We start from the raw sequence: 27482 nt of genomic DNA, 5'->3' as shown, positions 1-27482 counted from the left end.
GAAATGGCTGATTCCAAATATAAGGTAGGAAGTATACAGAGAGAGCCTGAAATATCTTCTCAAGAATATCAAAAGTCATGGTGGTCCAATGGTTAACAATCTGCCTTCCAATGCAGCGGATGTGGGTTCGATCCCTGGTCAGGGAACTAAGATCCCACATGCCATGGGGCAATTACTGGGCAATTACATGCACTGCAACTACTGAGCACGCGAGTCACAACTAGAGAGCCTGTGTGCCGCAACTACAGAGCCCACGCACTCTGGAGCCCACACACAATTAGAGAGAAGCCCACGTGCTGCAATGAAGATCCCGCATGCTGCAACAAAATCCCTCGCAACGAAGACCCGACACAGCCATAAATAAATAAGTAAGTAAGTAAGTAGGTAAATATTAAAAAAAAAAAAGAACATCAGAAGTCAAAGAAGCTATTAAAGACTATTGGGCTATTAGAAGACTCAAGAGACAACTGGAAATGGTTCTCACCAGTCAGAAACAAGATAATTAGAGCATCAAAAAGAATGGCAACTGTAATGTACTAAAATATATAAAATATATATATTTTAAAAACCCATGATTCAAACAAACAAAAGAAACCTCATTGCTCACCTTCGGAAGGTGCTAGGAAACCAGCAAATTCTTCTGAAAACTGGTTTTAAAAAGGTGTTTTGGGGGGTGAGAATAAAGAGTTAGTTCTGCTTTTTCTATATGAACTATATCTGCAGGTAACCAAATAGATGATGAGAAGAAATGTTTTATTTTAAATAAGAGCACCTGGAATAATAAATAAAGAAGTAACAAACTATAATATTAGCGTTTTGCAACCCTTCATGAAATAATGAATCTAGCCATTGATCATTAATGGCTACTAAAACCATCAGGTGAAAAACTGCTGGGGGAACTTCATATTAGATGAACCAGGCCAGCAACATCTGAACCCACTTGATCAATCTTATCACAAAAATAGAGAAAAGAAGACTTTTTGTGTCACCCAGCGTGATGCAACAGGAAATATACAACATCATCTAGGAAATGGTCTTGCCATTCAGTTCAGCCCTGAAGCTGATCAAGTGTATCGATCTAACTACCAGTTAACTACACAGTAGTAAGGTAACATGGTATACAACCTTATAAGAATGTTCCAGAATATGGGAACTTCTACAGAGCAAACAACTTGGTTCTTAAATCTACTGCAAAGGAGTGGGGGGTAGGGGAGAATTCACAGAGAGAAGGAATTCAGAGATTAAGACAGAAATGAGACACATCAACCAAATGTGATACGTGAATTTGTTTAGAAACTAGAGGTCAAACAAAACACTTATTTTAAAAAGTTTATGAACAGAAAATCTGAACACCAGATATCTGATATTAAAGAGTTGTTATTAATTTTTGTATGTGGTAGAAGTACTGTAGTTTTGTTTAAAAATGATTGCTTATCTTTTTTATCATGATCTTCAGACTCATGACTGAAATGATTTGCTGTCTATGATTTATTTCAAAATTATCTGAAGGGGAGAGGGAGAGAAGGAGTACTGATTAAGTAGGACTGGTCACACACTGACTGTTGACACTTTGTGATAGCTAGATAGGCCTTCGTTGTGTTGTTTTCTCTACTTCTGTTTATATTTGAAATTTTTCTGTAATGAAAAGTTTTGGTATTCTTTAAAGCAGAAATTCAAAAGGGCCTCTCTTCTGCTCCCTAGGATATCACTTTAAATGAAAAGACACAAGCTCTTAGATGTTTTCTTAGATGTGTGGTGATTACAGTTAAGACAATAGTCCCCTATTTGGCATGTACCTAGATGCAATCTGTTTGAGTACTTTCTTCCCTTGAGGATAAAGCTGCATACCAGACCTGGGAAAAGGTATAGGGGGCATGATGGATAGTGGAAAGAACGGGGCTCTGCAGATACCCTGGTTTCAAGCCCCAGTTCTTTGTCGAGAATTATTTAATCTCCCTGAGTTTAAACTCTGGATTGTTCATCCAGTCAACCAAAATTTTTGGAGCAGCTGCTAGATGCCTGGCCCTGTTTGGAGTTCAGCAGTGATCAAGACAGGAACAGTCCTGTGAAATGGGGATAACCTCACCTCCCTCACAGTGCTGCTATGAGCATCACATGAGATAAAACATGAAAGACCTAGCTCAGAGACTGGCATTCAGGAATTTATTCATTCATTTAGTCACCAAACATCTGAGTACATCCTCTGGGTCAGACTCTAGGTTATGTGCTAGGGACATAAAGACAGAGAAAACATTGCACCTGCCTTGAAGGAAAACAGGAAAGTAAATCAATGATTATAGTGGTGAAAGCAACATATTTTAAGTTCTGAAAGGATAAAATTTTGGATCTAGAATTCTATATTCAAGCAACATTATCAATTATGAAGGTAAAATAGAGACACTGTTACAGAGTTTATTAACCATACACTATATACGCAAAAAAGAAAAAAAAATCACTCAAGGAAAAGATTACTTCCCTCAAAGAATATCTACACACAAAAGGCTGGGATATTTGGGAGATTCTCCTTTGGGTAGCAAAGCTTTAATGGCATAGGAATACATTTTCTTCTCTGTGCGCCCCATTATGCAACTTTTTCTCTTCAGAATACTGCATTTACACAGTCATATTATAGATGCTGTATACCCATTACCATCTCTTGGAATCAGGTTCTCAAGAAAGCACAAATGTACAGATACAAAAAAGTAGTAAAAATAAATAAATTAACAGCACTAACCAAAGAGAGAAGGGAGACAGAGAGAGACAGAATATATATGTGTTAAATTTTTAGTCTTTTTTAGAAGTGAACAAGATATAGAGAGACAGAATATATACGTATTAAATTTTTAATTGTTTTAGAAGTGAACAAGATATATTAGTCAAAGAAGATGAGAAACAGAGGTATAATTTAAAAGTATAGTGATAATAGATAAGGAAGAAAATGATAACAGTAGCTGCCACTGGGAAAAAGAACTGGGAGTGTGGAGCCAGGATTTTCCCCCCTTCATTTCATATTCTCCTGTACTATGTGAATTTTTTAAAATTATGTGCATTCATCACTCCAATGGTTTAAAAAGTGTCACAGGAAAACACTTTTTCTTCTAAAATATATGTAACTCACAAGACCTACAGTCAATCTGCCAACATTTACTCTGCCCAAATACAAGAAAGATATTAAGGTAGCTAGACTAGATAATTTTTATAGTCCTTTCCAGAAGCTAAGGGATATGCAAATTGTGGAGATGTCATTTGGTTAATATAAAGACACAGATGTAAAGTCAGTTCCTAAGCTATAGAACCAAGAAGAGAGCAAGAACTAAAAAAAAGGAAATTTCCCCAGGAAAATGCAGCAGTCAAAGCTAAACGGAGATTCCTGCGGTAGAACCAGGGGCAATAAAAAAGAAACAAGGGATGTCAACACTGAGAGGGAGTGAGGGGCCCCCATGGTAAGAGGGGCGGGGCTCAGGCTGTAGGGAAACATTCTGAGATGGGGGGTGGGGCAGCAGGGGTGGGGTCTGAAGGTGAGAGGCCACCAGTCGGAGCCACAGAACCACGAAAGCAATGAATATGCAAACAGAGGACCAAGACATAGAGGACAAAAAGGGCTGAGTACAAGTTTCTTCTGCTACAGACTGAGTGGTATCTAACCATCTAGAAATCATGGGGAGAAAGAGCTTCAAAGAAATTCTAGTATACAGATGGTAGATGGGAGTTTGAAAGACAGTACCCAGTGAACGGGTCAATGATCTTTTCTCTATTTGGTGTGTTGTCCTTATTATTTCAGTGTAGTAAAGGGCTTTCATAGGTTCACCCAATCTTATTTTTATTATATACCTCTTAAACAAAAGTTCTCCTGCTACAGGGATTTTCAAAACTCTAACTCAAAGGGCCTCAAGAGTTTGTATCAGTTTCCTCTTCATGCCCTACACTGTGTACAGTGTAAAAACACTTGGAATTTAAGAGCTAGAAGGAACTTTAACATTCTTTCTGACAAAATGCCTCACTTAAGATGAGAAAACAGAGACAAATCCTGGGCTCTTGCTGGTATTCACTGAAGGGAAGAGTGAATGAGGTCTTTCCCAAGGTACCCTTGGGAAAGAACCCAAGCTAGAAACCTTATTTGTCCAGCTGCCTAGAAGTCAGTTCCCTTTCCACTCTGTGGCCTTGGTTGTCTCTAAGGCATTTTTCAGTCGGAGGAGAGAAAACACTTGCTCCACAGGCCCATTTATGAATAAATGTGTAAGCAGTGGGTCCTGGAACACAGTCTGCTTCATCAGAATTCTTCTTTGTCTCTAAAGGGCTCCCCACCCCGGCCCCTATTTCCTAATGTAATACGCATATTCAATTACTAACTGTTAACTTTAGATGAAAATTATATGAAATCTGAAAACCATAGGTTTGATATATGCTTTAGCATTTCCTACATAAGCAGGAATTCCCAGGAGCTACTACATTTTCAAGGAAGGCTGAAATTTAGTTTCACAGAAAGGGAAGGCTAGAAGGAAGAGACTGACCAAAGGGTTTTTCCCAACAGTTGAAATAAGCCAAAGGGCACATAACCCCTAGAGATGATTGAACAAATCTCTGTAAGGGCAAAGTGGCTTTGGAAAACCATTTTCTTTAATTATAGAACATCGTTAATAAAATGAGAATGGTAATAGCATCTGTTTTTCAGGACTATTTCAAACATCAGTGTTTATTTATGGGGACTAAATATCTATTAGTGATATCTTAAATGTTTTCGCTTCCACTGTAAAGGAGGATTCTTCAAACACCATGCCAACCTGTACTTATTCAGAGCTCTTGCCACCAAACCAAATCTCCTTTTTCCCTTCTCAAGCAAATTTATGTCCAGTCCAGTTTCCCAAAGCCCCATCTTTTGTCCAGTAATCAACTATAAACTCCTTGAATACTCTGAATCTATTATAGAAAAGAAAAGAAGCCTACTGCCACAATACCAATGCAAACAGCAGAAGAAATGGACATCCACCTCTATGGGCAACACTAACAGCCAATCCTAGAAGCTCGGCTGTTGTGACGTGTCTTCCAAGGTCTCAGATCAATTCTCTAGAGCCAAAGAAGTGAGTCAAAGAGCCAACCATAAGGGCCCTGCACGATCTTAACTGGATCCTTCTAATTATGCCTGAATTTTTATGTTTATACTTATGTCATCTCCCCCATAGTTTAGTCCCTTATTTTCTTAAGAGTATTAACTTTTAAAGAAAGAGAGAGAGAGAAAAGGAACAAAAGCAACAATGTATCAAGCTTACAAAATGTAGAAGCAAAATATGAGCCAGAAGATCACAAAGGATGGGAGGGGGTTGATGGAAATATACTCTTGTAAGAATCTTACATTGTTCATGAGGCAATGTAATTTTCACTTGAAGATAAACTGGGATACATTAAAGAGGCGTATTATAATCTCTAGAGCAGTGCTTGGCCAACAGAAATATTTTGTGAGCCAGATACGCAATTTTAAATTTTCTAGGAGCCACCATTAAAACATAAATAAAAAGAAACAAATGAAAATAATTTTAATAATGTTTATTTCGCCCAATATATCAAAAATATTATCATTTCTACATGTAATCAATTCTTCAAAATCAGGTGTGTCTTAAATTTACAACATATCTCAGTTTGGACTAGCCACATCTGAAGTACTTGTTAGGCACATGTGGTCAGTGGCTACCACTGGGCAGAGTAGCTCTACAGCAGGGATCAGCAAACTTTTCTGTAAAGGAACAGATAGTGAACATTTTGAGTTTTGTGGGCCACACAGTCTCTGTCACAACTACCCAAATCTGCCACCGTAATGCAAAGCAGTCAGAGGCAATATGTAAATTAATAGGCACTGCTGTGTTCCAATAAAACTTTATAGGGCTTCCCTGGTGGCACAGTGGTTGAGAGTCCGCCTGCTGATGCAGGGGACACGGGTCTGTGCCCCGGTCCGGGAGGATCCCACATGCCGCGGAGCGGCTGGGCCCGTGAGCCATGGCCACTGAGCCTGTGCGTCCGGAGCCTGTGCTCCGCAACGGGAGAGGCCACAACAGTGAGAGGCCCGCGTACTGCAAAAACAAACAAACAAAAAAAAACATGTGGGCCTGATTTGGCCTATGGACTACAGTTTGCCAACCATTACTCTGGAGCAATGACAAAAAATAACACAAAAACGTATAAGCAAAAAGTTGACAGGGAAGATAAAATGGGAGGCTATAATATCAGTAAGTACTAAATAACACACAATTCATCCAAAAAGCGACAGAAAACAGAAGGACACAGAACGAGCAGGACAAGTAGGAAACAAATACCAAGATGGAAGACAGGCTCACCTGTATCATTAATTAGATTAAGTATAAAAAGCGGGGCTTGTCAGAGTGAATAAAAAAGCAATACTCAACCATAAGCTGTTTATAAGCAATCTACTTTAATTATAAAGACAAATAAGTTGCCAGTAAAAGGCAAACACCTACAAGAAACAAGAGTGGCTATGTTAATATAGGACACAATAAACATCAAAAAAAGGTTATTTCTAGAACTGAAGAGAAATGTTCCACAACGATAAAAGGGGCAATTCATTAAGAAGACATACCAATCCAAAATGGGCATATACCTATCAAAACAGTTTCATGAAGCAAAAATTGATATAATTAATGGAGAATTAAATCCACAACCATAGTTGGAGATTTCAATACCACTCTCAGTAGCTAAAAGAAAAAGTAGACAACCACCCCCCCAAAAAAAACCCCAATCAGTAAAGATATAGAAGAGCTGAGCAAAACCAGGAACCAACATAACTTAAAATGATATTAATGGAATATCACACTCACTCAAGTCCACATAGAACATGCACCAAGACAGACCACATGTCAGTCCATAAATAAGTCTCAATAATTATCAAAGAAGTTCTAAATAACTCATGTGTTAAAGAAGAAAGCACAAGAGAAATTAGAAAATAGTTTGTAATAGATGACAGTGAAAAGACAACACATCAAAATATGTGGAGGGCAGTTAAGCAAAAACTAAAGGAAAATTCACTAGAAAAGAAGAAACATAAAATCGAGGAGTTAAGTTCCCACCTTACAATGGGAGAATAACATTTAAATCCAAAACTATTAAATTCAAATAAGCAAAAGAAATAATAAGAAGAGTATAAATAAATGAAAAAGCAAGACACAAATATAATAGAGAAAAACCCATAAAGTTAAAAGTTGGTTCTTAGAAAGAATTAATTGATAAACATCTAGCAAGGAAAAGAGAGAGAAAACACAAATTACTAGTATTAGGAATTTTTAAAGGGACATAAATATAGATCCTACAGATACTGAAATTATAAGGGAGTATTTTGAGCTAATAATTTTATGCTAACAAATTTGACAACTTAAATAAAATGGAATATTCCTTGGAAAACTAAATTCCTAAGTGATACAAGAAGAAATAGAAAAGCTAAATAGTCCCATATCTATTAAAGAAATTGAGTTCATAATCAAAAACGTTTCCATAAAAAACTCTTATGCCCAGATATCTTCACTAGTAAACCCAACCAATAATTTAGGGAAAAAAAAAAAGTCCTATACACACTGTCACAAAATAATAGAAGAGGAACTTCTTAACTATACTAGTTCTATGAGGTCAGAATAATCCTGAACCAAAACTTGACAAAGATGTAAAAAAAGAGAAAATTACAATCTAATATCCCTCATCCTCATGAACAAAGATAAAAAAAAATTTAACAGTATATTCAAATCCAACATGTAAAAAGGATAATACATCATGACCCAGTGGAATTTCTCCCAGGAATACAAATCCAATTAAGCATTCAAAACCCAATCAGTGTCATGCAAAATACTTACAAAGGGCAAAAACCATATGACAATTTTAAAAGATACAGAAAAAGCATGTGAAAATATCCAACATCTATTCATGATACAAAGGCTTAGCAAACTGGAAATGGAGGAGAACTTTCTCATCCTGAAAAAAGACTTGTATGGACAACCTAAGAATTATAGTTCAAGGGGAAACACTGAACTAACTTCCCCTCTCTAATACTGGAAGCAAGGCAAGGATATCTGCTCTTCCCACTTTAACAATATACCAAAGGTGCTAGTTGGTACAATAAAGCAAGAAAAAGAAATAAAAGACATAAAGATTGGAAAAGAAATAAAACTGTGTAAATTAAAAACTCTGCAGAATATTAAGAAAAAACCCAACCTATCAGAATAAGTGAATTTTTAAAACGTTGCAGGATACAAGGTCAATACACAACAATTAATTATATGTCTATAGAGAAGCTGCAAACGATTTGAAAATGAAACTTAAGAAACAATTCCATTTCTGACAGCATAAATAAGATAAATATTTAGGGAAAAATTAACATAAGACATGTAAGACTTCTACAGTAAAAACTATAAAACAGGTCAGGTGAAGAAAGACAAGATCGTTCTAAAATTTATGTGGAATACAAAGGATCTAGAATAGTCAAAACAATATGAAAAAGAACTATGTTGGAGGGTTTATGCTACCTGATTTTAAGACTTACTATAAAGTCAGAAAAAAGCAAGTGTGGTATTGGCATAAGAATAGTATAAAAATGAGTGGAACAGATCCAGAAATAGATCTAAACATACATGGTCAATTTATTTTTGACAGAAGTGTCAAGTTAATTTAACAAGGAAAGAAAAGTCTTTTTAACAAATGTTGCCAGAACAACTAGATATCCATATGGAAAAAACTAAACCCTGACTCCTACCTCATACAAAATTAATTTGAAATGGGTCAGACTTAAATGTAAAAGCTAAAACTATAAACCTTCTAGAAGAAAGGTTTCTAGAAAATAATTGTAACCTTAGGTAGGCAAAGTTTTGGAATGGGGAAAAAACCCACTAACCATTAACAAAAAAAAATTAATAGGACTTCATCAACATTAAAAATATCTGCTCATCAAAATACATCACTAATAAAATGAATATACTATCCCAGACTCAAAAAATGTATTTGCAGCACAAAGGATGTGTATCCAGAATATATAAAAGAACACCTACAAATCTACAGTAAAAAGACAAACAACCTAATTAGAAAATGGGCAAGCAACTTAAATATCCACCTCAAGCAGAAGATATTTGAATGGTCAAGAAGCACACAAAAAGGTGGTCAACAAGAGAAATGCAAATTAAAATCACAATGCAATACCATCTTATCTCTTTTAGAATGGCTAAAAAAGACTGACAGCACTAAGTGTTGTCAAGGATGTGGAGCAACTGGAACTTTCATATAATACTGGGGAAATATAAAATGGTACATCCACTTTGGAGAACTGTTCGGTTGTTCTTATGAAGTTTAACATACATCTATCCTAAGAACCAACAATTCTAATCTTAGATATTTACTCAACAGAAATGAAAACATATGCCCACAAACAATTTTTTATAGGAATGTTTATAGCAGTCTGATTTATAATAGTCCCACCTGGAAACAACCCAAATGTCCACCAACAGGAGACCAGGTTAAGGCTGTATATTCATACAATGAAGTAATACTGAATAATAAAAATTAACGTACTCAGGCTTCCCTGGTGGTGCAGTGGTTAAGAATCCGCCTGCCAATGCAGGGGACATGGGTTCGAACCCTGGTCCAGGAAGATCCCACATGCCGGGGAGCAACTACTGAACCTACACTCTAGAGCCCGAGCGCCGCAACTACTGAAGCCCACGTGCCTAAAGCCCATGCTCCACAAGAAGAGAAGTCACTGCAATGAGAAGCCCGTGCACCGCAACGAAGAGTAGCCCCCGCTCACCGCAACTAGAGAAAGCCCACGCACAGCAAGGAAGACCCAACACAGCCAAAAATAAATAAATATATTTAAAAAAAATTAATGTACCCTGATACACACAACATTAAGGATGAATTTCAAAAACAGGTTAAGTGAAAGAAGCCAAACATAATACCAAATGATTCCATTTTTTATAAATTCCAAGAATAATCAAAATTAATCCACAGTGATAGAAATTTGAAATAGTTGCTTAGGACACTGGGGGCTTGGAGTTGCTTGAAAAGGGGCACAACAAAATTTTGAGGCGGGGAGATAGAAATGTCCTACATCTTGCTTTCAGTGGTGGTCACCTGTGTATATGTAACTTAAAACTCCTTGAACTAAACATTTTAGATCTGTATATTTCATTATGTTATAATATAAGGTATGTTAATTATACCTCAATTTAAAAAATCTCTAAAAAACCATTTAAAAAGTAGGGAGGGCAATCCAGAATATTAACAGTGGTTGCTTCTGGGTGGTGGGATTACGGCTAATTTTTTCTTTGTTAATTCACACTTTTCTCTTCTTTACAATTTTCTATAAGGAACTCCCCCCCCACCACAATTTCTATACCTATGTTTTATAGTTTCACAAAGATTCTAAAATATCACCAGCATTTATCTTCTGAAAGTAGGAAAACAGGTAAGTAAAGGAAGTGTGTATCAAGTTCTCTTTCTACAGCAGGCATGTGGTGCAGTGTCTACGTGGGCGATGAAAGGGGTTCAGAAGCTCAGCCAGAAGCAACGTGGCAGCCTGGGAAGAGGAAGAGATCAGACAGAAGAGTTCACCTCTGACCCTGGCTTTCTTACTAAATGGTGGGCAAGTCATAGAGCCCCTGTTTCTTCACCCCTAAAATGGGAATAAGATGTATCCCCTTGTTTGCCTCATCAGGGTTTTGTGAATGTTAACTGAAATGGTCTATATAGCACAGAAGGAATTAATGGAGTAGTAACTTCTGATATTATGTGAAAAGTTAGAAAAAAATCTTTCTCACAAGTCAGATTTACTACTTACAGTCCTATAAGAAGCAGCGAGAAGAGCTTTGCTAGAACGACGCTGCCCTTTCAAATCGACAGCCAAGAACTCTTACCTATTGGCGTGGTAACAGTGATTCTGCAAAGCATAGGAGATGCACTGCGTGTTTAACCGCTTTCTCTCAACCTCCTTCCAACTATCTTCTGTCCACTTTCTCTTGATCTGCTTCTCCTCATGCTTTGTCCCCACATATTCAGCATACGTCTGGATCCGATAGCTCTCTGCATATCTGCTGGTATTGACAGCTACAAGGAAAAGAAAAAATCCTTATCAAAGAGTCTCGCCTAGCCCCAGGGATGTCACTTCAGAAAGGTGGACTGAGGTAGTCAAAGGAGCCCTGGGGTGAGGTCTGCACTCCCAACCCCGCTCTGCCATTTAGAAGCCAGGTGGCCATAGGCTCTCCACATCTGAGTTTTCTCACCTGGAGAAGAGACGGTCACTGCTCCTTAATCTCCCTTACAGTGTGAAAATGCTCTGTAAACTATTCAATAACCAGAATGATGTAAGCAAAACGTTAATTTTCAGAATATTTGCAGGTAGCATTATGGCCTGAAAATTACTCCTTTTCAGAGTAAGAAAATGAAAAACAAAACAAAACCACTAAGGGAAAACTGTAAACCCTCACTTATTTTGTTAAAAATAAAGATGACAAGAAAAGCAATATTGACAGCAGTGCTGATGATCACTGTGTCAAATAGCAAAGGTCTACCATATGTCTGTGTCCGGTGCTTTGCGTACATGATGTCTAATCTTCACAATGCACTTGCAAGGGAGAATTGTCTTTATTGAATATGAGAAAGCAGGTGCACAGAGGTCGGGGGGATTGCTGCAGGCCGCACCGTGGGCCAGCGGCAGTGCTGGGCGGCAAAACCAGGCTGCTTCGACCCTAAGGCCAGGGCCCTGCCTGCCGTTCCGCACTTCACTTTGGACTCTGCAGATTCAAGATATTCCCACAGTACTCGAGACCTGCCTCTTCTCCTTCTGCTTTGAAAGCCTGCTAATTCTCTGTAATGTGCCTCTGGCAGAAGTCCCTGAAAACTAGAGCTGGTTCCCTCTTTGGTGTTAATGCCTGACTAAGGCCGGGTCCGTCTTGCTGCCTCCTTCTTGGAGGGTGGGGGATGGAACATACAGGTGGCCTGGGAGTGAGGACCCACGGAAACCGGGAGGATGGGCCGCCATGTGCTGGCTCCAGCTTCTGCAGTGTGAGCACACACTCCCTGGCCCACTATCACTGCCACTGGTTATTACCCACACTAGCAGCAAGACCGTAAGAGCCGGGCAATGCTGGCAGGGGCTGCCAGACTTGGGACCCGGGCAGCTGCAAAAGCACCATGACGTCTGAAATAGAGTATACCCACTTCTGTATACCCACTTCTAGCAAAGTTCTTGGATCAGAGTAGTTCCCAGTAAATATTATGTAAATGAGGCATGGCAGAATGCAGCAAGAGGTGATGGACACACCAGAACTAGACAAGGGGCTCCAGTACTTCAGAGGCCTTAAACCACAGGGAAAGACAACCGGATGAGAGGCAGATACTACCCACATACCCAGCCCCTGACACTTTCATCTTCACTCCAAGTGGACCAGATCTGCCTAAAACTTCTCAGCACGATAGGAGTTTATAGAATGTCATGCCCTAAATGTTTAGCCATCTAAAGAGCAAAGCAAAATAAAACAACAAAAAGAAAAATAAGAAAAGACACCTACTCTTATTATGCACCCCAATGTTCATTGCAGCACTATTTACAATAGCCAGGTCATGGAAGCAACCTAAATGCCCATCGACAGATGAATGGATAAAGAAGATGTGGCACATATATATACAATGGAATATTACTCAGCCATAAAAAGGAACAAAACTGGGTCCTTTGTAGAGACGTGGATGGACCTAGAGACTGTCATACAGAGTGAAGTAAGTCAGAGAAAAACAAATATCATATATTAACGCATATATGTGGAACCTAGAAAAATGGTACAGATGAACCAGTGTGCAGGGCAGAAATAGAGACACAGATGTAGAGGACAAACATATGGACACCAAGGGAGGAAAGTGGCAGAGGTGGGGTGGAGGGGGTGAGATGAATTGGGAGATTGGGATTGACATATATACACTAATATGTATGAAATGGATAACTAATAAGAACCTGCTGTATAAAAAAACAAAATAAAATTCAAAAAAAATTCTTTTTTACTAAGAAGTTTGCTGTACTTTTCAAATATTCACTCTAGAGTTTAACAGGAAAAAAAGAAAAGAAAAGAAAACAACCCTAAGGGTATTAAAGAACTTTCACGTTATCCCAAGGAAGTAGATTGAGTTAGTGAAATGTGAGCTCAAAACAGCATATGCTCTGACTCACTACAAGGAGGGAAACAGAAAGTACCCAGCTCTGCAGATACACTATCGACCAAAGTCACTCAGATCAGAGAACCACAGAAACAGGATCCTTTCTTTAAAATCTTATTCCTCAGGACAGTTACTCTTCTTGCTTTCAACGGACTACACTTCTGAATTTCTTGGCTCATTTATCTAACTGCCCCACAATCTGTATACCCAACAAACATCATCCATCGGTGCCTCTGTCTAGCAGTTGCTCACTGGGTGTCTGTCCCAGGGACGATGCTAGATATTCGGTAAAACAAGATGCAATTTCCACCCTCTTGAGCTCACCCTGTCACATGCAAGCTTTATGCAGTTTCCTGTAAGCTTGAGACTACCTACTAAAACAGGTACATCTATCAATGCGATACATGAGAACCCACAGATTCTACATGATTATTCTGTCCTGATCGTTGGCAAATGAGCATCTCCTGGATTTTCGTCTTTAAGTTTCATTCCTTACTCAGGCAGGTTGATTTTGAAGTGTGCCCCACAGGGATGACATGTGCAATAATGCCTCTCTCGAGTTTAATTTGGATTACCAAGTAAAAGAGTAGGCTTGAGTCAACATTCCTCCTGAAAGCAGAGGTGATGATAGGGTCATAAAGGAGCCAAGATGATCTACTTAACAGCATTTGATTGTTTCCAGTAACGTAGCTCTCAGCCCCATGGACAAATGTTTCAAAAATTCCCTAACCATGGTGGGGAATTTATCTGAGCACATTTGGAATTAGGATCACTTAAAGGGGGAAACGAATAACAATCCACTTTCCACGGCTGGCCTTCACATGGCAATAATTTACCAGCATTCCTTCAAGTCCCAGCAGCTTTGCAGCTCTCGGCCTTTAATCTGGAAGCCAAGCTCTGGCCCAGAGCCACCCTTCTAATGGATGAATCAGCAAAATGAATTGGCTGTCAGCTGTGTCCTCCAGTGATTCCAGCTCGCCTGTCAGAAGCAGCGTGGCTCAGGCAGCTTGGTAACACTAACCTTTTCCAAATTTGTCAGGAAAATGATTCAAGGCCATCTTTTGGCTGTGCCACTTTGTGAAAGCCACTGCAAAACCAAACACGGTGAAGGCCCTTCCTGGTTCCTTGTGCGTGAGTGAGAGCAGCTCCTCTCCCACAGTCTCACCCACCCATGGCTTCACTGTGCCGGGTCTGCTGTCTAGACACTTTGTGCATTTAATCTTCACAACCACCCCATGAGGAAGAGATGTTCTAGTCATCACACAGATAAAGAGACTGAGCATCAGGGGAGCCGAGCAGCTTGCTTATGGTCTCATAGGGTGAGCAACAAGGCTGGTATGAAACCAAGACGTGACTTTTTTCTAAAACATAACACTGTCGCAAGTCTGACATATATTTGTGTATATTTATGTGTCCATTTAGATGGACGATTATCTTATAAAATGCTTCCTTTAGAGGAGTTTTAAAGAACTACTTAAAATGTTGAGATTTTTTTCTAAAAATGTAGACCCTTCCATTACTGTCAAGCAAAAAATCTCTCCAACTAAGTTGAGAGATACATAATGTTCACGGACAAGAACACTTAACATAAGACATAGAGTCCTTCCTAAATTTATCTCTAGATTTAATGCAGTTTCAGTTTAAAAAATTCCAACGTTTTAATAAAACAATGAAAAAATTTTAAATGAGATTTAAAAAAAAAAATAATCTCAACAGAACACAGAGCAGTGGTAGCCAGGGACTGGGGGAAGAGGTCAACCGCCAAAGGGATGAGGGAATTCTGGGAGTGATGGACCTGTCCTGTATCTTGATTGTGGTGGAGGTTACATGATGATGTGCATTTGTTAAGATGAAGACCTGGGCAACAGAACAGTGTATATTTCACTGTATATAAATTACACCTCAATTATTCTGTGGAATTTGAAAGGTTGATTCCAAATTTTAAAGGGAAGACAAATGGCCAATGATTAGCCCAAACATTTCTGAAGAAGAATAAGGAAGGGAGACTTGCCTTGATAGCTAAAAAAGCTTATTGTAAACCTGTAGTACTTAAGACAGTGTAGTAATGGGACAGAGATAAACAAACTGACCAGTGGTACAGAAGAACCTAGAAACAGACCTATGCATCTGTGAAACTTTGATTTTTGACAGAGGCAGCATGACACTGTGCAAAAGGAAAAGTTGGAAAAATTGTTTATCCACAGGAAGAAAAAAAGAAATTGGATTCTTACTCACACCAGGCCAAAAAATCAACTCCAGATGGATGAAGCACTTAAATGTCAAAAGCAAACTTTGAAAACTTGAAAAGAAAATAGAAGTGAATATCTTCCGGAGCTTGAAGTAGGAAAGAATTTATGAAGATACAAAAAACGTTAAGCATTAAAAAAAAAGATCAATAAGTTTGGCTACATTAATACGAAAACTCTTGGCCACCCGAAGACACTTTAAAGAGAGGGAAGACAATCTACACACTGGGAGAAGATATTTGTGACACATACAACTGATGGAGGATTAGTACCAGCATACATAAAAATGCCTACAAATCAGTAAGAGAACACCTAACAGAAAAATGGGGAAAAGACACGAAAAGCATTCATAGTCGTTTCACAGAAAAGGGAGCATATAACGCCAATAATTATATAAAGAGTTGCTCAACCTCAGGCAAAGGCAAATCAGGAGCACAGTAAGGTATCATTTTGTAGATCTGTAGAGGGAAAGGGAGAGGGAGGGTGAAGGGGGGTGCGGGGAGGTGAGGGGAAGGAGAGAGCGGGGGAGAGAGAGAGGGAGAGAGAGAGAACCAAAAAAGCAAGAAAATGATCAGCATGACTTTCAGAAGAGTGACTGCCACCCACAGCGGATCAGGGGGATGGGATGGGGAGGAACAACAGGTAAATGTACTTATTAACAATATTTTAGCTCTTTGGTTGAGTGGTGGTTTCACAGACGTTCATTACATTTTAAACAAATTGTTTAGTTTTGCTGTTGTTTTACACTGTCCAACTCCTAAGGGCCATTTCTGAGACTAAGTTAGAAGGGCTCTGTAAGACGAGGTAAGAGTTACTCCAGTTTCAATGTCTTCAGTGATAAGAAGGTGTCCCTGAATGGTCCGTGTGCTGCAAACAATCACGGCTGCTGAAACGCCAGGCTTCTCAGACCTTCCGAGGGAGGCTGAGGACATTTGTGCAGCCTGGTTATTAAGCGGCTGCAATCACTTTACTGCAGCAACTGCTGGAGGGGGTGGGGTGGGAGGAGCATCAGGAAACTTCAGAAGCAGTCACACACCGTTAGTCCCGCATTTTCTGCAGTGGCTACCCTCAGCCAACATCAGGTTCTCAGTCAGTTTCTAAGGGAATTACCTATAATGCTTATCAATCCAATGGTTACAAGAAAGAGAAATATTTATTGGTTACTTATTCTGCCAGGTATGGAAAAATCCTGTAAGGATTATCCTGACTCTGTAGATAAGGACACTGAAGCTCAGAAGAAGTGACTAGTTCAAGGTCTCAAAGATGACAAGTGTTGGGATCCAAACCAAAGCTACATTCTTTTCATGACACCATGTGCACTGGAAGCGTCCCAGACCGTGTCATTTAGAGTTAACACAGGCAAATGCCTCTGTCTGCAAGAGACTCAGAGTCTGTCCACCTCTCCATACAACAGTTATGAAAAAAGCAGAAGGAATCTCTCCGTGATAACCTGGTATGCTAACCGCCCACCCGAAGTGACGTGTGCTGACAGTGGCCTCTGCCAGCTTTGCAGACACAAACCCTACACCCTACCCACCAACGTGTGCTTTAATGCTCTACGGTGCCCACTTCTGACACCCTTCATGACCGCTCCTGACCCCTCCCTCAGCCGCCAGCCTGGAGCCCTGCACCACTGTGCCCTCATTCTGGGTTTTCACCCCACACCAGGAGGGCACCAAACATCGCTTTGTGTTTGCTTGCTTATTTACATGTGAACATACCAGATTCAGAAGTTTTCTCATATTCCATATAATTTGATCAACTCTGGGTTTTCAACAGCATGACCATTTTCTGACTTTTACCAGAGAGAGAATGGAGGGTTTTATCTCAGATTCCACAGGAGAACCAACTTTACAAAAACACTCAACCCTAATAATGGTCACTAAGAACATTTGCCTGTGTTCAAAAAAACTGATCTTGGGTGTACCTCCCCTCAACCCACACAAAGAACTAGGCGGATACTAAGGTGCACACAGGAATCGGTGGTCTGTCAGAAGCACGTGCAGTACAGCTATTTCCAGGGTGCCCAAGAGGTGAGAGCGGGCGAGCCTGCCCAGGAGACAACAGCCCTATTTTACCCTTGCCAGTCCATCCTCTTCTGTAAAACCCTGCAGAGTCTTCAAGATAAAGTGCAAACCTGCTAGAGGACGTCAGGGCCTTTAGCTTGGTCCAGCCCTCACTTCAACGCTGACTCTTTCCCCACGTTTACCCAGGTGCTCTTGGAGGGAACGGACCTTAGCTTATTCATCCGTGTAGCGCCTGGGCTCTACCATGGTACTTTGGCAGGAATTTCATCTGACATTGTGGAAGGAGGGAAGAAACACAGCTTTTGTACCTGCTGTCAGCTTGTTTCTACTCAAGAGAAGAAAGCCAGAACCAGGATACATATTCACAACATCTTCAGTGAAAAATTCCATGAGGAAGGGTGGTTCAGCAGATGAAGAGTCCTGGGCTGGAAACAAGAAGAGCTGGCTCTGACTCTGAAGGGCAGGCTCCCCTGGGCAGGAGCAGTCTGTGCACATTGCCACACCTGAGCCTCACAGCAACGCTGGGAAAGAAATGGCAACGGCCCTTGACAGCAGACTCGGCGAGGCCAATGCACCTGCCCCGGGCACATGGTCAGGACCCAGGGCTTGTGATTCCTTGTCCCTTGCTCTTCGTACATTGCATACTTATCCAATAAAGGGTTGCTTGGTTGTTTGTTTGTACAGTACTAAGGCTAGGGAATTCCCTGGCGGTCCAGTGGTTAGGACTCTGCACTTTCACTGCTGAGGGCCTGGGTTTGATCCCTGGTCGGGGAACTAAGATACCACAAGCCTTGCACCACAGCCAAAAAAATAAATAGAAATAAAAAAATAAAGTAGTAAGGCTAAAGAGTGAAAACTAAGGCACATGAAAGAGATCCAAGCACTGTAAAGAGCACAGCAGAAATAATGGAGTAAGAGGCAGAAGGGAAATGGGTTCATTGACTTCTGCTTTCCCCAAGCCTCTATCACAGCACCTGACATGCAGGAGACACTCAGGAAATGAAATGCACTACGGCCAAGGGAGCAAGCTCAGGCCACGATGCTTAAAAAGATGTGAAGGGCAGAGTGTGAGAGCAAGAACAGCTGAGCGTTCACAGAACCGGGCTCGTACCCCCGGCACTGGGTGGTTGGTACCGTGCGGGCAGGTGCTGTGAGCCCTGTGACGGATAAGGACCAGAGCAAACTCAACAGGCGCCCGGAGAGGAAGTGGGTCCCGTCCTGGTTCCGCCACATACAAGTCACGCCTACGACTCCATGCCCTCTCCACGTCACCCCCTCATTCTGCTCACGGCTCCCACACCTCATTTCACCTCAGAGTCTCTAGTTAAGGCCAAGGAAGTGGATGGGAATTCCCTGGCGGTCCAGTGGTTAGGGCTCCACGCTCTCACTGCCGAGGGCCCAGGTTCGATCCCTGGTTGGGGAACTAAAATCCCACAAGCCATGCGGTGTAGCAGAAAAAAAAAAAAAAAACTAAAGATGTGGAGAAGAAAACACTCTCCACAAACTGGACAAAGGCTGACCTGTAGACATGGTGACATTTACTTAAAATCTACACAAAGGGAGGCAACGAAGTCAAATGGGAAAACCACAGGTTCCAAGGCCACAGTGGCCTAGGTTCAAATCCTGCCCCCGATTTTAACTTGCCTGAGGCAAGTCACCTGCCTCCCTGGGCTTCCCTTTCTTTATCCATAAAACGGGCATATCTACCGACCTCAGAAAGCTATTAGGAAGGGCAGAGAGTACATACACAGAGCTCTCAGCACAGGGCTTGGCACACGGTAGGGGCCTAAGTAATGAGGCTGTGGCTGTTAGATCACAAAACAAACGGTTCAGACTAAAAGAACGGTGTCTAAGCCACATAAGATATTCTACAGTGAAACAGATTCAGCGAGCTGTATAGCTCGTCACACACTGGGGGGCGAGAAGTGAGGGGGGCCTCACAGACCTGAGTCTGCAAAGCTCACGTGATACTGTTATCATTTAGAATTGGGGTCTTTCCCATGCAAAAACGTGGAAAATACAGGAACCGATACGTCAACCATACTGGACAAGTACAAAATCAAAAAGTCTGAACTATAATTTTTAAAAATTGAACTAAGACCAAACTTAGTCAATTAATTTTCACTAACTCTCCTGGCAACACCATAGTCCGCTTCTGAAACGTGCATCTCATTCATTCATTCCACAAACACTGGCTCCAGGTACTGTGCTGGGCACCGGCGTGTGGAGGAAGGGAAGAGATGGTCCCTGCCCGGAATAAGCTTACAATCTAGAGGAGGAGGAGGAAAGGAACAGAAAGGATTGGCAGGGGAGCACCAGGGAGGCAGGAATCGAGGTGAGAAATGATGATTTCAGCAAGAGGAGGAACACGAGGTTGACTGTGGGAAAGAAGCTGCTGCTTAAGCTCTCGCTCCCACGGCCTCTGCCACCTGCCTCCACTTTTACTGAAGGGTGTCACCAAGTAGCACTGCTCGCATTAACCAGCCTGGGTGGGTTTTTTTTTTTTTTTTTTCTTTTCATGGTTCCCAGCTGAAAAGTCGATTAAGAAGAAATAAAGCTACCATTTATTGAGTACTTACTATATATAAGAGCTGTGCTGACTGCTTTACAAACAAATGTATTTAGTTCTTGCTTGTTCATTTATTCACCCTTCCACCTGTTTGTGAACACAGACGCTAATGTATGAAATTCTCACTTGTTCATTTATTCATCTATCCATTCATTCATGAACAAACACACCATCTTCTATGCATGGGCAACTGGGGCTGAATCAGAGACCTGGTCCTTGTATTCGCCAGGAGGCAAGGACAGGGCACAGAGCCCCACACGTGTGCTGAGGGTTAGAAAAGTGCTCTGGAGTTTCCAGCGGGAGCTAGCTGGTCAAGCCCAGGACACAGGGACTGTTTCCCTAAGGAAAAGACATTCAGCCTTTCCTGAGACCGAAGGCTGGGAGAGCAGACAGTGTCAAAGACACTGGGGGTAGGGAAGCGTGTTCCAGGCAGAAGGAACACCGAGTGACCTATCTGAGTGAGGAGACACAGTCTTGACTGAGGAACTGAAACACGACCTTAACAGTGGAGACTAAAGAGGGAGCGGGGAGGACCTGAGGTGAAGCCGGAATGATGGACACGCCCCCAGGGCTCCGGCTAAGTGCACAGGGAGCCACCGTGGGGTTTTAGTCACCAGGAGGGTGCGAGTGTGATCTGATGTGTGTTCCTACAAGATCACTGCAACTGAAGGGGAAAACAGGAATGGGAATGGAGAAGGCGTGGAGTAAGAAAAGAAGTCCTAGTGGAACTCTGAGGAACAGCAAACATTTAATCACCTTATAGACGGGGAGGAGCAGGCAGGGGAGCCTGGGACGCTGTGGGCCCAAGAGGAGGGGACTAACTTAGAAAGTCTCGGGCTGTGGAGCCCAGGAAGGAAGGGTGGGTCAATGTACTGAGCAACCACGCAAGAGGAGACAGGGGCTCCGGGGCTTTATGGCACGGAGGTCACCGGGGACCTCGGCTAAATGAGAGGGCATGATGGCTAGGGTGACGAATCCAGACCACTGGAATTTGTAAAAGGAAAGAAGTCATGGGGAGCAAAGAGAACTGGGTTCTAGGAGCCCTTTTGAAAAGATGGATTAGATTCAGCAGGTTTTCTCACTGTTGGAAGAAGCAGCAGGTGGGCCTGAGGATAAGGGACATCGAAAGGCCTGGAGAGGAAACGGGGCCCAGAGCACACGTGGGGACCCCACTTCCAAGAGAAGGGAGGAGCAGGTGCAGAACTCGATGAATCTGGGGTAGGAAGCCCCACCCGGAAGCTGGCTGTTTTTGGGTAAAGGGAGTGGGTCTTCCCGAGAGCCCCAGAGCTGAGGCCGGGAGGACAGGAAGGGCAGTAAAGGCTGTGGAGTTGTGACTTACGAGGACCCAGCTGGAGACAGCAGCCTTCTAGGCAAAGTTACCAATCCACCCGTGCTATTTTTCTCCTCAAAGCAACCCCACAAGGTGGGCAGGACCTCTTGTTTTTACAGACACGGAAACAGAGGCTGAGAGAGGTTGAGTAACCTGCAGAGGGCCAAGATAATGAACTGGCAGAGCTGGATTTGAATCCTCACCTCCCTGACTTTGATGCCAGGCTTCCGACGACACTTTTAACCTGCCCCTCAAAGCTGTCAACACAGCTGCTGCTCTAAACCCAAGCCAGACAAAAAAAGGTTTTCATAAATGCTGACACAGCTCCTTAAAAGATGGGGTAGTGATGTGCAGGAGGTAAGAATGATCTTATGATGGAGTCAAACAGGAGCAGATGGAGTTCCAAAAAGTTTAGAATTGAGAGTCACTTTAAGAAAAAGACAGAGAATACCTTTTTTTGTTTTTTAAATAAAGATGAAAACACACAACTTACAATAGGGAGCTGGGAAGCAATTCCATACTTAATGGTATTGACGAATTTGACAGACAGCTGAAAGACCTAAGGCAATTTGCAACATTCTTCACACTTCATGGGAAAAAATTAAGATTGATGTCTCAACTACACAGGAATAATTTAAAGTAAAATCAAAGATCTCCTCCTAGAATGTGTGAAATGGCAGATCCTAAATGTCAGGAACACTGAATAAATTATACTCTAGGGAAGACTAAACAGTACATGTTTTAGTTATACTATTTTATGACAGTATCTTTAAGGTCTACATATACCACAAAGGAGTACAAATAAATAATAATCATGGTTTACAGACAGGTTGCCATGCACCAGATGCTGTATTAGCTCTAATCCTAATATATTACCGTTATGTTCTATGATATCCTAATATATTAATCCTAACATACACTCTTTCATCTCTAATCGTACCTCTACAAAACAGCCCTATTTTGAGTATGACAAAACAGAGACCCAGATGGTTTAAGCCCCTTGCCTGACATCACAGTGCTGGACAGTGGAAAGTGGCCAGATTTAACCCACTGCTGATACAACCTCCCCCTACACGGGTACCTTTCGTGCTCTAAAGGCATACAGTGTCCAGTAGGTTTTAAGTTGCAACAGTGTCACCAAACAAGACCTATCTTTTCTAGGCAACCCACTCTGATGTTTCCTATTCTGTTTCTTTTCTCTCTTCTTTTTTATTCTGGCGTCAACTAGCACTGATTTTCTGACCCACTGATGGGCCATGACTCGAAGTTTGAAACAAGCCACAGCTCACTGACACCCACCATTCAAAGTGGCATTTCTGTGCGACAATGCGCTTTGTGTTCTAAAAGGTTAACCAACAAAAGAACTTTTAGGACACAACCTATTCACCAACCAGAGCCAGTGTGTAAACTGAACTGCTGGCTCGAGGTAGTGGCCGGGTCTGCAGTCAGAGTTAAGAAGGGTTCACTGGTTCTCGTGAGCGATGTTTCAGATGCCAGACACGAATATACACCAAATATAAATGTCCCCCCACACACCAACACCACACTCTTGGACTGTTAACCTTGGCAGTTTGAGCTGTTTATGAAGCATTAAATCTGCCACAATATTAGTGCTGTTGTGATAACACATAAATGCACCAACTTTTCTCCACGTCCCAAGACCATGTTTACAAAAAACCTCACAGAGCAGCATATTTTCAGACTTAAAGGTTTCAATAGGTGAAAAGCTTAAAGTCTGTTTGTGTATAAGCCAACCAGATACGGGAGATGCTGTACTGCAATATTTACACTTTCATTAAATGTCTCTCTGTGGATGTTTTGATGTGGTTTTCATTTGATAAAAGAATTTACTTACAGCTCATGACTAGGCTTATTCATTAACCAAGTGAAACCCAGGAGGGAAGGAGGGGGCCTGGGGAGAGAATGAGAATGACGGGCCTTTATCAGCCAGGCAGGGCTGAGCTATCTTACCTGCAGGGTGAGTCATTACCCCTGGGAAGGAGGGTATCAGTCCCCAGAAGCAAACTGGCCTCTCGCAACCTAGTAAGGAGTCACAGAAATTCCATATAAACTGTCCATATAGACAACTCCGTCTATGGTTCTCGTTAACCCTTCTCTGCCACGCTACCAATCTGGAACCTCTCAGGGTTCTCAGGATGGCACCATGATGCTACCTATGAAAAGAGCCCTCTTCCTAGTCCTGCCTTGTTCTCTTCCCCGCTCCCCACCCCTGCAATCCATCTAGAGATGCAGAACCTCCTGAAATCTGCATCAAACGTGACTCGCCTCTTCAGCGTCTCCAGGACACCCCGCATGTGATCTGTTACCACCAAAAAGGTGAGGAAAAAAATGCCAACACAACCTCCTTTAACACTCAGGCCAGCCTCCTTGGTGCCTGCATGGAGCCTCACTGGCACTGTGTCCAGCCTCTATGGAGAGAGAATCGATTCATAACAAAAGCAATGAAATCTGCTCTTCAGACCACAGGTTGCCTTGGGACAATGCAAGGTATTTGTTATAACCGGCAATGTCTGACTTCAGAAACGTATACAGAAAGAATCACAAGCTTCTCCAATGAGGAAATAAAGAATGACGAAGCTAGCCTTATTTTCCACATCAGTTTTACTCTTTGCCTTTGCTGACACTATGTGCCCAGCAGCTAATTTATTTCACTGGTGGGTTCTGTCTGTAGACCACACAGTAAAACCCTACAGATCACCAAACAGGCCAAAGGGGCAGCACAAAACTGAGTAAGAATTACTTTGGTTTTTAAAGTCCCACCCCATCTTGGCTTTTAACACATTCATTCTACACTTGTATTATTTTTCTCCTTTTAAGTCACCAAACCATTTCCCTATGGGCTTTAGGAGTTTAAGAAGACTAATCCACCTCTTTATTTTCTTCATCCTTAAGTCTGTCTCCCTGTTATGGGAGGTGGTCGCTGCCATCATCAGTGGTCAGATCTACAGGCAGCATTCGGGTCTGATACAAGCATGTTAAGCTGCCAAAAGCAGCTGAAGTAGCTCAGTGTCAAGCACATACATACACAGGAGACTGCGGGATGGAAAGATAGGAGAGAGAGGGACGAAGAGAGGGATGGGGAGAGGAAGGGGGAGGGGAGAGCATGCCTGCCCGAGAGGCGGCCAGAGAGTGAGCTTCTCCCATTCGGTGAGGAAGTGCTTTTAGAAGATGGCAACTCCCCAAATTCAGAGAAGTAACAAGTTTTTCACCACTCCTGAACATTTAAAGAACCTGTGAAATATTGTGCCAGCAGGAGAATAAGGCAGATTTTCTTTTTTAATTGATACTGGCATTGGTCAACTTTCCTGTCTGAAGTTGTTAAGATCTCTACATTGTTCTGAACAGTCATTTTGTTTTCTACATCCTAAGGAGAAGTAAATGTAGATCTTTTTGTGTGTTTTGGACATCCAATGGAAAATCGACTGGTTAGAAAACAAGAGTCAAGTGTTACATTTTAAAACACTTACATGAAAAAAGAAACTGAATACAGTGGCAAGTGTTGTTATACTGCTACACTTTAAAGCAGTGGTCCCCAACATTTCTGGCACCAGGGGCTGGTTTCGTGGAAGACAATTTTTCCACGGACGGGGGCGGGGTGGGGGGTATGGTTCAGGCAGTGATGCGAGCGATGGGGAGCCATGGGGAGCCATGGGGAGCGGCAGACGAAGCTTGGCTCACTTGCCCACCGCTCACCTCCTGCTGTGCCACCCGGTTCCTAACAGGCCAAGGACCGGGGACCTGGGGTGTATTTTATAACATTACATCTTAAAATTCCCAAAGGCTCAAGAGCTTCCGACAACATCAAAATGCTTAACACAAATTAGGAAATTGAAAAATAACTTTTGAAGGTCATGTATCGGTAGAGCAGAACACAGAATGCCTTCTGATTGATAACGGAGCGTTCAGGGATTTTAAAGTACTCTCTACTTTTATTTTTCCCTAGAAAAATATTATCACCCTTTAAATGATAACTCTGCAGTCCCACATCTAATGCCTCTAACATAAGTAAAGTCTCATTTTAAAGCATGTAAACTTAAGTTTAATGAATGAATTTACTTATCCTGCCTTTGCATAGCATTATGCTATGATTTCAATGAAGAAAAAATATGAGTATCTGACAGCAATTTGCATGGGACAGAGCTGCAAAGCTCTACAAACCACGTTTCTGCAGGGCACTCACAGACTGGTCCCGCACCAGGTTAGGGCAGCAGTTAGAGGCCTTCACCAACAGGAAATGCACAAGCCACGCTTCCTTCTAAGGCTACAACTGGATCCTTCTGTCAAAACCAAATCAGCAGCACCGAGGTGCATGGCTATATACAACACACTCAGTGCAACAGTCCACGGGTCTGACTCACAAATGAAACAATTTTGACTAATGTAAAAAAAGAACATGTTTTCGGTAACCAATCCCCCTCAGGACTTGATTTGGGAGGCAAACTGTCCAGCTTCTACCTTCAAATGATAGACAAATGAGAACAGAGGAGAGCGCGAATGTTAAGATACACGCAGAGGTGTGAAAAATAAAGGAGAAAGTCGGCTTGCAGAGCCAAGTTTATCTCCTACTCCGCCCTGAGTAGTCAGCCAAGAGCTGATAGAGGGCTTTTTCCTAAAGTAGGTAGAAAAAAACCCCCACCAGCTGGGGGTTGCCAGGCAACCTGCCACATTTTACTAAAGCAGGAGCAGTGAGAATCCCCAGAGGGCAGCTGGAATGCCGCGTAACTAACGCCTTCTCCCAAGATCCAGGCGCACACTTGCCCCACAAGCCCACCCTGGGGCTGACACACACATGGGGAACAGCTATCTGAGTGCAGCCTGAAAGTCACGGACGTGGTGCAAAATTCACTCCAATCTCGGCCCGCTCTTCTCCAGCTCAGGCCAGAGCGCAGCCGGGATTCACTGCTGTCGCCAAAAAAAGCACAGGCAGACCCTGTAACTTGGTTCTCTGCAAGTCTGGACTAAATGCCGTTGGGTTTTTTTTTGGCTGTACTGTGTGGCTTGCAGGATCTTACTTCCCTGACCAGGGATTGAACCCAGGCCACGGCAATAAAAGTGCCGAGTCCTATCCACTGGACTGCCAGGGAACTCCCTGTTGAGATTATTTAAATTAAAAATAAAAAATTTCTTTTTGAGCAATTCATGATTTAAAAGATTTTAATACAACTGTAGGAGCAGAAAGGCCCGATGGAATGAGTGTACACTCTGGGGCTGGAAAGTCCTACCACTGGGCTCCCACTTCACCTCTCTGGGCAACTGTTGCCTTGTCCTTGAGCTGAGGTGCTGTCCACAGGTCATTTCAGGGAAAGCACCTAGCACGGTGGAGTTGCAACAGCATGTGTGCAACAGTGTGTCTGTGTGGAGAAGACAGGCAGGGAGGCTAAAGGTGAAAACCACGTTTAGTCAAAGTTACCCTTGAAAATTCCCTTTGGAGGTGTCATGCCAGCATCCAATGTGGCTGTTTTTCCCTCCAGTGTCAGAGCGCTCCGCTGATTCTCCTCTTGCACACCAGGCTTGCATGTGAGGACCAGGTTACTGAAGACACACGTGGGTGAGCACACTTAAATTTCTAATCGGCAGGGGCCACCCGACAGGCGGAACTTGAGAATGGATATTCTCGTGGGAAAAGCAGGATCCCTAGCTCCCATTTCATCACCGACTCACTCACTTTCACTGGGTGGACTGACAAGCAAAACCAGTCTCACTACCGAGAAAATAATTTCCCCAATGAGTACATTTGAATTCATGCAAGTTTAAAAATTTTATGATGCTTCTCTAGTTGCAACCGAGTGAATACATAACCCAGGCCTTTGTGCCCATCCTCTGAGCACACAGACCCCAGCTAGTCCTTCTAGATAGGAACATGTTCCAGTCACTTTATGTCACCACTGATATTTCTCCCAGAAAGAGTATCTAACACAGCTATTTCTCTCTGCTTCGCAGCAGCCTGGGGCTTGCGATGATTACATGCCACTGAATAACTGTGGCTTGACGTCCCAGAGCATGGATTTTACTGGAGAGCAGGGAGGAAAAGTTAAATAATTAATCTGGTCATTTAAAACATTTTAATATTAAAATAAAATGGATGTATTATAGAGTGGAATTTT

General features: G+C 42.1%; 1 protein-coding gene and 1 non-coding gene across 4 annotated transcripts in view; both read right to left on the bottom strand.

The window, feature by feature from the left end:
• Positions 1 to 27482, bottom strand: part of PARN (poly(A)-specific ribonuclease) — a 167826-nt gene that overhangs the window by 41763 nt on the left and 98581 nt on the right. Inside the window, exons 22-24 of one of the 3 annotated variants that reach the window (XM_019928672.3) lie at positions 23329 to 23397; positions 10896 to 11085; positions 5527 to 5728 (exon numbers count right to left, since the gene is read on the bottom strand). In XM_019928672.3, the coding sequence (XP_019784231.1) occupies positions 5716 to 5728; positions 10896 to 11085; positions 23329 to 23397 (272 nt within the window). In that variant the 3' untranslated portion in view covers positions 5527 to 5715. Of the gene's footprint in view, positions 1 to 5526; positions 5729 to 10895; positions 11086 to 23328; positions 23398 to 27482 lie in introns of those variants that run through there. The other 2 variants (XM_019928670.3, XR_012326102.1) reach the window with 2 other exon arrangements.
• On the bottom strand, positions 26391 to 26462 carry TRNAK-UUU (transfer RNA lysine (anticodon UUU)). The gene has a single exon. It is a non-coding gene; the product is annotated as a tRNA-Lys (tRNA).

The sequence above is a fragment of the Tursiops truncatus genome, chromosome 15, assembly GCF_011762595.2.
Source record: "Tursiops truncatus isolate mTurTru1 chromosome 15, mTurTru1.mat.Y, whole genome shotgun sequence".
Lineage (NCBI taxonomy): Eukaryota > Metazoa > Chordata > Mammalia > Artiodactyla > Delphinidae > Tursiops > Tursiops truncatus.
The sequence above is the reverse complement of the archived record's forward strand: the minus strand, read 5'-3'. Positions and strand labels throughout refer to the sequence as shown.